We start from the raw sequence: 12,034 nt of genomic DNA, 5'->3' as shown, positions 1-12,034 counted from the left end.
CTCACCCAGTTTTTTTACCCTGCAAGCACTGACATTGATTAACATAGATACCTTGTATAATGTTTGGCGATACGTCAACAAGGATCCACCTACAGATGAGGTGGAAAGCGAAAGGTCCTTTGGAAATGAAACTGCCCACGAAGGAATCCGTCACTCAGGATAATTGGCTGGCGATGCATCATCTTGGGGCTATGCAAATGTAGCGAACTGGTAGGATGGGTCCTACCAGAGGGTGGTGGATCGTCAGGGGGGTTTTATCCTAGGTACAACAGCATAATAACTTCCTAAGCAGCACAGACGAGAAATTCAAATCAAGACACGAGTTGCAGTCTTTGCTATGGAGTAGAGGCGAGAGGAGAGGGAAAACTGCTAGACGCGCAAGTCACAGTCTGGACAATACAGAAGATGTTAGGATGTCAGTAATTATGATCGTCTTAGTGTAGATACTGTAGAGTTCCTGTTGGTTATGTACAGAATAAATGCGGCTCCGCGAGGTGCATGATCCAATAATCGTCTCGATCCCTTTTCTTGCATGACCTGAAGAGCGGGTTGAGAACTATGAACTATGGAGCATGTGCTTTAATTCGGCCGAGACTGATGAGACAGCGATTTATTCACATGTATCTACAAATATACAGTCAGACAGGTGCAATAATCCAGTAGTTATTAGTCGTACCTAGTAAAAAAGACGAGGTCTATTAAGCGAATTCAGCCAAGCCGGAAGCCGGAATACCAGTTTAATTTGTTCTCAAGTGATGCCCATTTCTTCAAAGTTATTTCCGGAGTGAAAACTGCCTAGGTTCCTTCTGGAACACTGTTGTAATACTACTGTATTGGTGGAGCCTTCATCCCTGCTCCCCTGTCTAACCTGCTTTGCCTCGAGCACTTTATATCTAACCACCCGCAGGGTATCAGAAAAGTTAGCCATTAGGAGCATAAGAGACGAAATTAGTAGGTCAGCTTGTGCTATTCAAATTGAGCTTTTTAGGTTGTTTATTTTTGTACCCTAAAGCTTAGAGGCCAACTTTTCTGCTGCCCACTAGACTAACACGCACGCAGGTACGCACACTCGTGGCCGCGTAAACATTACGGGATGAGGAGTCCTTTTATCCATAATGAGCTTTGTTTTCAAGCTTAAAGCCGTTGTTTCAGAGAGAAGTAGTCATCGTGATCCATATCAAAATAGCTTGCGATCGACATATATATACGAAACAATTTATATAGTCACTCACTGGTTCAGTATAAACTGAGATCAATTGCATCGCTTGCTACGGGAAACATTGGCTATTCTGAGATTCAATTGTATGACTGCTTACTGTGTGTCGAATTTGCAATCCTAGATTTATATTGTTACCTTGTTTATGTAACAACATCCATAAAGATTCACATGCATCTCAACGACTCCATCAATAGCCACTCATCCAGTCTAATGATAACCAGATTAAACCACCACATGTCATTACAGTGGGCAAAGAATCAGGCGTCCTCAACAGATGGCAAAGCAAACACAACCCCCAATGGACGATTCCTGCCGTGACAAGACCCGTACCCCGGCTTCAACTCCTCACGCTTCTCAAACCCCGCCTCCAACCCCCGCGATTCCCCCACTCAAAGCTTCATCCTTCGTCCGTTACAGCCAAACAGAATCTCACCTGATTTGATTTGGTTCGACTTGATCATCAGTTGATGGCAATTGTCTTGGCAAAAGATACTTGAAAAGAACTCAAATACCCAAAGACAAGAACATAATTGATAGCCCAACATCTAATATCCTCCCTTCTTTATAATCTGGTTGAACGTCTGTCTCCATTAACATCATCATGTCAGCCAAACACTTTGTTAACGATCCAACCCACCTCGTCTCCTCAGCTCTCCTCAGTCTCACTCTCACCAACCCATCCGTTGCTCTAGATCCAGAATTCAAAGTCATTTATCGTCGTCCTGATTCTAATGCCAAACCTCAAGTATCCATTATCTCAGGCGGCGGCTCTGGCCATGAGCCTTCCTTTGCAGGAATGGTCGGCCAAGGCATGCTCTCCGCTGCTGTAGCTGGTACCATATTTGCCTCCCCTTCAGCAGAGCAGATACGCGCGGCCATAACTTCTCGTGTCGATACGTCCAAAGGCGTGTTGGTCACTGTGATGAACTATACTGGCGATGTCCTCAACTTTGGCATGGCCGTCGAAAAGGGCAAAGCTGCAGGGCTCAACGTTGAAATGGTTGTTGTAGGCGATGATGTTGGAGTTGGCCGCGCAAAGGCTGGAAAGGTTGGCCGCCGTGGAATCGCTGGCACCGTTCTCGTGCACAAGATCTCAGGTGCCCTCGCTGCTCTGGGGAGGCCTCTGGAGCAGGTAGCCAAATATGCCCAGCTTACTGCAGACAACCTTGTCAGCGTGGGCGCCAGTCTTGAACATGTCCATGTCCCGGGTCGCAAGATCGATTCAGAGGCAAGTCTTGCAGCAGACGAAGTAGAATTGGGAATGGGCATTCATAACGAGCCTGGTTCGGGACGCGAAAAGGTAGAGTTGCCTGATCTCGTAACTAAGATGCTTCAGCAACTGCTAGACACGAGCGACAAAGACAGAGCCTTCGTCAACGTCAACTCTAAAAAAGTCATCCTTATGATCAACAATCTGGGAGGAGTCAGCGTTCTCGAGATGGGCGGTATCACCGCCGAGGTTGCAAGCCAACTTGAGTCCAAGTACAACATTCGTCCCGTCAGAATACTTAGTGGCACCTACATGACCAGTCTCAACGGTCTCGGTTTCAGCATTTCTCTCCTTAACGTGGTTGGTCCTGATTTTGACGCCCCAAGCATGGTTGAGCTGCTCGATGCTCCCAGCGAGGTTGTCGGCTGGTCTGCGCCTATCAAAACTAGCACTTGGGAAGCCAAGAACACGAACACAAGAACGGATGGTGTTAGTGCGAACGAGGATATTGAGTCAAGTGATCTTAAGACGGATGCAGGTACTGCGCAAGCAGCATTAAAAAATGCGCTACAAAAGGTCATTGATGCCGAGCCCGAAGTCACGCGTTATGATACTGTGGTTGGGGATGGTGACTGCGGCATTGGATTGAAGCGAGGCGCCGAAGGTAAGTCCCACCAGCTCTGGATGACACTTACACACTAACAGGATGCAGCAATTCTCAAACACATGGAACAACACCCTCTCACTGGTGATGTTGTTGTGGACCTCGCTCGCATCGTCACCGTCGTGGAAATGGCCATGGATGGAACCTCGGGTGCTCTATATGCCATATTTCTCAACGCCCTAGTTAAGGCTCTTCGAGAACTGGCACCGGGCAATGCGTCCCCTGAAATCTGGGCCAAAGCTCTCAAAAAGAGCAGCGATGCTCTGGCCAGGTACACACCCGCTCGCCCGGGCGACCGCACTCTAGTCGACGCTCTCCACCCCTTCGTGGAAACGTTGAACCAGACGGGAGACGTCAAGAAGGCAGCCGAGGCAGCCTTGGAAGGTGCCAACAAGACCAAGGGTATGCAAGCTAGCTTGGGCCGAACCGTCTATATCGGAGGCAGTGGATATCAGGAGGTTCCCGATCCTGGTGCTTGGGGACTGGCTAGCTTCTTCCTTGGTCTGAGTGGTTAGATGGTGCTCGCTTTCAGTTGCAACCGAAACATTGACATATACGAGTGGAAACCAAGCAATCGCAGAATGATAATATTTTTTTGGAGTAGTCATAGGCACATTGTAATGAGGAAGAATTGAATGCGCAAATTCATCATGTTTTCAACGCCTATGGATTCCCTGTGAGCCTTGCCCGTAAGACATACAAAATATCCCATTCTCAAAATCAAGTCCTCAACCCTCCAAGATCATGCGGTAAAGGAAAATTAGCTTAGGAGAACCAGAATAACACTGTCGCCTCGCAAAAACCTATAATAAAGTCAGTAAGCAGTACCAGAATTTAGTGTCACCGCCATTCGGGAAAGGGGCTTGTAGGCGGTTGGTGTGTGGGAAACGTACATCTTGCTGATGAACCGATCCTTGTTGACTGGTCTGCCCTTCTTTCCGCCAGCTAATCGGGGAGTCTCTGTCCACATTTCCTTGACGTTCTCGAGAACCATGTTGCAGTGTCGGTCGAATGCCTTGACGCGCGCAAGGAGTTTGCGGTTGTTGCGGATGGAGATGAGAACTTGGACGTGTGATCGCACGGCAGTCTGAAGGATGGAGAGAGGGCCGGCAGAAAACTCGTACTCTTCGAGCTGGGCGATCTCGTACTCGCTGCATATCATGTTAGCAATCGTTGACCTGTCGCGGGGCTGGAAAGACAGCGATTATCGGTGTACACGTACGTGAGATCGGATCGCGGCTTGCCAAGAAGCTCCCTATATAATTTGTTAGCATCATTGAACAAATTTTAAAATGCGTTGAGGCGTACTGAATCTTAGGGTCCGACATCTTGATGGTATTGTTTGGTGGTTATGAGATGTTGTATTGCAGCGCGCAAGGCTGAAGCTCAGAGAGCTCAAAAAGTTGACGATTGGAGTAGGACGTGTCTGATTGGACACACTGGTGGGTCAAGGTTCTGTGGTCTTTGATAGGTCAGGTGACGCAGTTCCTGACTTAGCAGCATGAAACCATCCCACTATCAAAAGTGGCTGCTGTCAATTTTGGTTTTGGGGCGGTTTGATGCGGAGGTTGGAAAAAGCATTGCCGCGGACCTCGGACACGACTCCAAGACGCATCATATACCCCCTCATTCCTGCCCTTGATGCGCATGTCGATCGCATGTGCGCATCGCCATTTCTTCTTTTAATATAATGTCCTTCCGAACTTTTGCAGCCCGAGCTGGTGCTGCAGCTAATGTTACAAGTCGAAGCTTGCCAAGAAGCTTTAATATGGTTCAGCAAGAAAAGGTCCTGAGCTCCTCGCTCGGTGCTCGACAGGTAAGGATGAACAGGCCTTCAATTCAACTACACAAATCTAATTAGAATATTGAAGCTTTCTTCTGAGGCGACTCGTATCAGGCCAAAGAACGGAGATGAAGATGGAGATGTGGTCTTCGCGAGCAAATATGGTCTGCGAACCATCATGCTCAACCGACCGACTAAGCTCAACTCTCTTAACTCTTCAATGATCCGAAAGATCGTGCCTAGATTGGTCGAGTGGGAAAAATCAGATCTCGCCAATGTTGTTGTTTTGAAGGGTACTGGTAGCAAGGCCCTTTGCGCTGGGGGTGACGTCGCCGCACTTGCACGGCTCAACCAGGGGAGTGAGGACGGATGGAAGAAGTCGGCTGCATACTTTGCTCTCGAATACAAACTCGACCACTATATTGCGACATACAAAAAGCCCTACATCGCTTTTATGGACGGCATCACCATGGGTGGTGGTGTTGGTCTGAGTGCTCACGCTCCTTTCAGAATCGCAACCGAGAGAACCATCTTCGCCATGCCCGAAACAAATATCGGATTTTTCCCCGACGTCGGCGCCTCTTTCTTCCTCCCTCGAATGAACGGATCCGTCGGAACCTATCTTGCGCTGACCAGCGCCCAACTCCAAGGCCCCGATGCCTTCTACGCCGGCATCGCTACCCACTACCTTGACTCGACCAGCTTGCCTGATCTTGAAGCACGCCTGGCTGAATTACGATTCCAGGACAGTGACACTCTGCCTGAACGCATGGCACTCATTAACCAGACTCTTGAGGAATTCTGCACAGGTCTTCCTTATGACAAGCCCATGCGATTGGCAGGTCATATTCGCCAGGCGATCGATCGATGCTTCAACAGGCACACAGTCAGCGAAATCATTGCTGCCTTGGAAGCAGAGGATGATCCTTCTACCAAGGAGTGGGCGCAAAAGCAACTGGAGATTCTGCACAGGAAATCGCCCACGGCCTTACACGTAGCTCTCCGTCAGATGCGTGTTGGTGGCGAGTGGGATATCGCCGAGGCTTTTAAGAGGGAACACCAGATTGCTACTAAGTTCATGCAGCATCACGATTTTGTTGAGGGCGTGTCGGCTGTGCTCATCAGGAAGGATAAGCCCACGTGGGAGCCCAAGTCTCTTGCGGACATCGGCGGCACCAATGTAGCCAAGCCCTTCTTCGAATACGACTCGACCAAGGAGCTCGAGCTCTTCACCGACCATACTTACAATGAGCACCCTTACCAGGGGCTTGGTGTGCCTACAGAGAAGGAGATTGAAAAGGTTCTTTCAAAGGGCACTTGCACTCGGGAAGAGCTAACCAACAAGATTGTTGCATCGCGCAACGGTCGCCAAGGCATCTCTGAAGTTGTTACGGAGATCATCGACCGGAAGACAGTGGTGGACGATAAGGGCAAGGCTGTGTGGGTGAAGGATGAGGTTGCGCCCGGAAGCAAACTGTAGTTCTACATATGCTGGCAATTCTTTTGAATAATCTGTAAAAATAGAAGTCACTACGAGATGTAAAATACATGGTGCGGGTGTTGATAGGTGAAAATGTGACGATATTACGACAATGTCAATGAATGTTGATGGAATTTGTTAATGGCGGTAAAACTTCTTGAATGGGTTGATAGACTATCGCGAATGTATTCATCGGTGAGAAAGCGACGAATAAAAACAACGTGGGTGGGTGGGGATGAAAACCACAAGATTCAAGATGATGAGACATCAAGCGACCGCTGGAAACCCTCATTTTTTTATTTTTTTTTGAGAAACATTCAGCAGATAGTACTATTGGATGGTAAATTGGTATTGGACGGTTGGGTGGGTATTGGCAGCCTAGGGGAAAACACCACCTCGAGTTATACAGACGGAGATAACAGTAGACTGATAAAGAAAGAGGAAAAGCCAAGTCAAAGCGGGCGTTAAGTCAAAAGAGTGTCAAGACAGAGACACGACTAGAAAGTTATCAAGACTCGGTATCTACCTAGTAGTTATAGGATGACTTAGTAGCTCGCATAGGTAGGAAGTCAAAGATGACCTCAGGCTATTGTTGAGAATATAAAAGGGACAGAGTCCCGTCCCATGAACAGTTTCAAAAGAGAGACAAGACATCTTTCGTTCCCTTCCCTTTCACTTTCTTGACCAATTTTCCCGTCATCGAAGCCAGGTCGGCAATTGTCAAGTTGGCCAAAGCAAAAGGACCTGGGAAAAGTCTCCGGTTGATGAACAACTAGAAAGATACGTACCGTTTCAGAAGTGCGACAATCAAACAAAGAACAAAGACTAGAACACCATCACGTGAGAGTTCAGACACGGAACTTGGGAAGAAACACGGGACGGGCTCCGCGCCGGAATAGGTGGGTCCATATGCCGTTCACCCCCACCATCGACCGAGAAAGTGGGCTGCGCTAACTCACGTCACCGTATCTGCAGCCACTAAGACCAAAGAAATCCACAAGGGTCTTGACCATCAGCCATTAGAGTGATACGGCGGCCCTCCATCTCTCAGGTACAGGCAATGCAGTTGCAGTGCTACGAAGATCTAACACGACCTTGATTGCTGTATCACAATACAACTATAAGACTTGTGTCTTTTATATTGTCAAAAATTTGTGGTTTGATATCAACATCTCTCTCTATCTTTACACATATTCAAGATCTAAATCACCTTCACCATCTTCCCCTTTTATATCTCGCTTCTTTTTTTTTCTTTTCCTTCGCTTCGCGTTGTCTAGCCAGCGCGCACCTCGATCGGCAGGCACTTAAACTCGATCCACCCTGCTTCACGACGCGACTTTTGGCGGTTCAAAGCGCGTCACGAACATGACGCCCGCCACCCGGATTTGAATAGATCACATCACGTCCCGGCCAACGAGTTCAAGCATTAATCCTCCCCACTACGGAGCACTCATCATTGTCAATCTCCACTGTTTTACTTCGCATCTCGCTTGCTTGCTTGCTTCTTTTCTTCTCGACTCTCCTCTTGAACTCAGCCCTCTTTGCACACCAAGTACACCATCTTTTTACATATCCGAGGTTGACAGCAATTGACGCCTTGACGGCTATCCCTGACCTCTTCCCTCCGGGGAATCATCGCCATGGCATCACAAACACCCAATGCCTCCCTAGGCGACTGCCATCAGACCGGTCAGGCAACGCAGCAGAACAACGAGCTCAATGAATCGGGTGTCCAAGTGAGACCTATGGGTCGTATGCAAACCCACTGCGTTCAGTTGTGGCCTCGCTAACTTGATGTGCAGTCAAGGTGCATTATACTTTCGATAAGGAGGCCAAAATTAATTGTCTGGCTCGATCAGCACAAACACTATTCGTCCAAACAGTTCCCCTCGATGAAACGAATTCTATCGGCATTGTCGACCTACGAGCCTGCCTACAGGCAGTCACAGAATGCAGCCCTGAACTCTCGAGCCAGAGCGGCGAAGGCGACTTCACAATCTACGCACTCGATTACTCGGAACCAGATACTCCTTTAGTCGGTCAAGGCATGTTATCGTGGGCACTCGACTCTATGCGCTGTGACTGGATGGCCCAGCTACCCAAGATGATCACCGGACGGGTCACCAAAAATGTCCTTGCTGTCTTCAGTGGAGGAAACCGTGAGACACTCGAGGTCAAACTCAAATTTTCTGCCGCAGGTAGGGTTCTGAGGCCTGAACAGGCCATTGACATGCATGCGATGGACATGCAGCAGATTCCTCTACAGCCTGTTCCATTACAACCAGTAAAGCCTGCTGAAACTGTCATGACCCCCGGTGCAGAATGGACCTCTTTTATGCAATCAAACCCTAACTTTGGACACACTGGACAAGTGTCACGGGTAGCTTCACCTGCCCTGTCCCAAGCAGGCCCAATGTCTAGCATGAATGAAAGAAGAAGTTCATTTGTCGGTCAAACCATGGAACAGGCCAACTCTGGACCAGATATCCAGAGAATAGCCCCTATGCCCGTCACCGGAGCAACCACAACGAACCCAAAATCCAGGCCCTCAAGTAGAAATTCCCGAAAGAAAGCGCCAACGGGTCGGCCCCGTGGTAGGCCACGAAAGAAGCCTACCGAAGGAAACACATCTGGATACGAAGACGGCACAGAGGGTGAGGATGGTGGTTCAGGGCCTGCTCCAAAGAGGGCCAAGCCAACCAGGGTTGAAAAGGCCGCCCCAAATCCCTTCACTTCTGGTCCGGAATCCCTTCGTGTCACCGCTAGTACCGCTGGCTCACTCCGAAATTTCCGCCCTGTTGCAAGTAATGAGGTGGTGGCCGGAAATCATTTACAAGAAGTTCCCCGAGCTCCTACACCCGTCCCAGACCGAGGACCTCTTGGTGGCCCTGCTCAGGCCGGCCCAAAAGGACCAAAGCCTCGAAGAGAGTCATCGATGAGGAAGGAGCTAGGTGCTGCCTTGAGTAACCAGATTCCCCCAAGGCCTCTTCGTGCCTTGTCACCAAGTCAAGAAGACGGCCGCTCTCCTGAATCACCTATCGAAACCCCGGCTTTCTCAGAGGATAGCCCTCAAGACATGCGTTCGTCTCCTCCATTGCCACCAACAGCATCCTTCATGCGGTCCAGTCCACCCCCTTCCAGTCCTGTCTTACCTCCAATGCCGTCACTGCAACGGCAAGCATCGAGTTTCATGGATAATGAGACCGACGATTTGTTTGATGAACCTATCTTACAGCCAGCCAAAGAGAGCCAGTTCCGCCAGCACAAGCCCCAGCAAGTGATGGAAGACATTGACAGCACTGGGATCCCAACTCAAGTTTTTCGTATCCAAGATGGCCCCGACGGTCAAGGCCTTGTCCACATCCAGAACTTCAACACTCCTCAACCAACATCGACCCCCGCTGGTCCTCCTCCATCAGAACCTGTTACCGCGAAGAAAATTCCTAAACCTCGACCGGTTCGAAACCCTTCTCAAAAACGACCTACAAGCCCACCCCAACCACCGACGCTCGCTCCAACGCCCCCTCCTACCACAGACGCCCCTGAGAAGAACAGTCCAGCACCTGTGTCTGCATCCTCGCCAGCGACTCGACCTCAGACCGAGCAACCGGCTCAGCCTGTGGAAGATGATGCACTTTTTGAATTAGTGCGCGCGGTCTCAAGTTCTTCTGAGCCTACCACTTCAACTGATACTAACCAATCTACTCAAGGATCTTTACCTACTTCAAAATCAAGTACTGGCAATGCCAGACCCAAGTCACGAGCACCGCGACAGATCAGTCGCTCACAGTCCGCGGGGGTCTTAGCTTTGCCTTCAGTGCCAGCCAGCGAGCCTCTTGAGCCATCTTCACTCTCCCAATCTATGACTGTTGAACCTCGTGCATCAACAGAGATTCCAGATTGCCTTCGCCGCTCCAAAGCGGTCAATATTCACGTAATGGCTGCCGCCAGTGACCCTGTCGGGCCATCAGAGACATCTCTGGTCGCCCATCTTCTACCTACTCTCCCGGAGGTTACTTTCCCGCAGAGCGACTTCCCCCCAATGCCCTCATCTCCCCCTTACAAATCCAACAAAAACCAAGTCAAAAAGGATTCGATCAAACAACGACTTGAGTCGGCAATTGCAGCTGGCGAGATGCCCCCGTTCTGCACCAACTGTGGAGCCATTGAAACTCCTACTTGGCGCAAGATTTGGGTCCAGGAGCATGACGGAATCCCAGAGTATGTGGAATACTCGGAGAAACCTGGGAGAGTTACCGCCATTGAAATTCTAAAACGCGACGAGGATAAGAAGCCCTTGTCTCACCGACTCATCAAGAAAACGCTTGGCTTTGACGATGATCGCAGCAAGTGGTCGGAAAAGCTCCTCTGCAATCCATGTGGTATCTGGATTGCCAAATATCACAACCACCGACCTCAAGACAAGTGGGATAATGCATTTGGGCATTTGGGGCAAAGTCGAAAGAAGAGATCATCGGCAGGCCCTGATTCTCAGGCGAAACGATCTCGTACTAAGAGTACCTCTGTACCTGCTCCTGCTCTTGCCTCACAAGTGTATCCTGCAACAGATCCCCTTGCCCCAATCCAGCAATCATCTCCTAAGCAGTTTGATGTCGGCTCGATTGGCACAGAGACTAATGAGGATGTAGCCATGGGCAATATGCTCAACTTGATGGCGGGTGACGAACGGCATGTTAAGGACATGAGCCAGTCAGTCCCGGGGTCAACGCATTCCAGAGTTTCTAAGGGTACTGGAACAGCCGAAAGCCCGATCGAAATGGACCTTGATGAGGAGCTCGGATGCACGCGACGCCTACTTTTCCCTTCCCCGCGTAAGGGGGGGGCACAAAAGACTTTGGGAGAATTGAACGTCAACATGGCTAAGATGAATGACAGTCGACACAATAAGGAAGCTGTTGGCAAAGAAAACATGACATTCGAGACTTACAACGGCGGACATCTCGATGATGATATCGAGGCGCTGTTCAACAGCCCTGTTCGCCCCTCCACACCACCGCCTAAATCCAAGATTGACATGGACTCAGCACTGTTTAAGACACCGACTCGTCCGACGCCCAGTCACCGTCCCATAACGCGGAGCGTATCACGGAGCGTTTCACGTTCTCTTCGATCAGTGAGAGATATGTTGTCTCCTAGTCAACAAGCGCTACTGCAACGAACGCCAACCAAAAGTCCTGCGAGCGTTAGGCGCAGCCCGCGGCTGAATCTTGAAAACAAACTCGATAGCGTTCTCGACACTCCCTTGAGCAGAACCATTACACAGTTACTATCCGAGCCGAACTTTGATTTGAACAACACAAACTTTGACTTTTCTAGTCTTCCGTTGCTCGACGCGGACCCTTCCAACTTGCTCGAGTTTGGCAACTTCCTCAGCGCCGATGGCATGATACAAAGCTCCCCAACGAAAGATAATACTCTATCTTTCTCGTACGGAGGTTCGGATAATGTCTGGGCTGAATGGGATAGCACTGAAAAGGACAAGACTACAGCTGAGAAGGAAAAGTAACAGCAATTTTATGAAAGCGTGTTTTGAGTGTTTTTACAGCTCTGTTGGTCAACAGGTACACCATGAGCATGACGGAACTGGATGTTTGATTTGAACAGGGCATACAAAGTAGACGGCGTTTGGTGGGTTTGCAAAGATATGAAAGCAACAG

At 49.4% G+C, this 12,034-nt stretch overlaps 4 protein-coding genes across 4 annotated transcripts; 3 read left to right on the top strand and 1 right to left on the bottom strand.

Moving 5' to 3' along the window:
- Positions 1-1,820: 1,820 nt before the first annotated feature.
- Positions 1,821-3,608, top strand: FSST1_002045 (Dak1 domain-containing protein; the record flags this gene model as incomplete). Its single annotated transcript, XM_083227994.1, has 2 exons — positions 1,821-3,093; positions 3,142-3,608. 2 exons carry the CDS (start codon positions 1,821-1,823, stop codon positions 3,606-3,608), a joined length of 1,740 nt encoding a protein of 579 aa, XP_083092227.1.
- Positions 3,609-3,853: 245 nt separating this feature from the next.
- On the bottom strand, positions 3,854-4,421 carry FSST1_002044 (mRNA splicing protein SMD2; the record flags this gene model as incomplete). Its single annotated transcript, XM_083227993.1, has 4 exons — positions 3,854-3,896; positions 3,987-4,244; positions 4,316-4,348; positions 4,402-4,421. 4 exons carry the CDS (start codon positions 4,419-4,421, stop codon positions 3,854-3,856), a joined length of 354 nt encoding a protein of 117 aa, XP_083092226.1.
- Positions 4,422-4,783: 362 nt separating this feature from the next.
- Positions 4,784-6,356, top strand: FSST1_002043 (mitochondrial 37S ribosomal protein mS47; the record flags this gene model as incomplete). Its single annotated transcript, XM_083227992.1, has 2 exons — positions 4,784-4,909; positions 4,965-6,356. 2 exons carry the CDS (start codon positions 4,784-4,786, stop codon positions 6,354-6,356), a joined length of 1,518 nt encoding a protein of 505 aa, XP_083092225.1.
- Positions 6,357-7,996: 1,640 nt separating this feature from the next.
- Positions 7,997-11,972, top strand: FSST1_002042 (uncharacterized protein; the record flags this gene model as incomplete). The annotated part of the gene is made up of 3 exons (XM_083227991.1): positions 7,997-8,108; positions 8,159-11,879; positions 11,939-11,972. The coding sequence occupies 3 exons, from the start codon at positions 7,997-7,999 to the stop codon at positions 11,970-11,972; spliced, it is 3,867 nt and encodes a 1,288-aa protein (XP_083092224.1).
- Positions 11,973-12,034: the final 62 nt, after the last annotated feature.

Source organism: Fusarium sambucinum, chromosome IV (assembly GCF_050947815.1).
Source record: "Fusarium sambucinum isolate potato_lamoka chromosome IV, whole genome shotgun sequence".
NCBI classification, from domain to species: Eukaryota; Fungi; Ascomycota; class Sordariomycetes; order Hypocreales; family Nectriaceae; genus Fusarium; species Fusarium sambucinum.
This window is presented reverse-complemented; position numbering and strand designations above follow the sequence as displayed.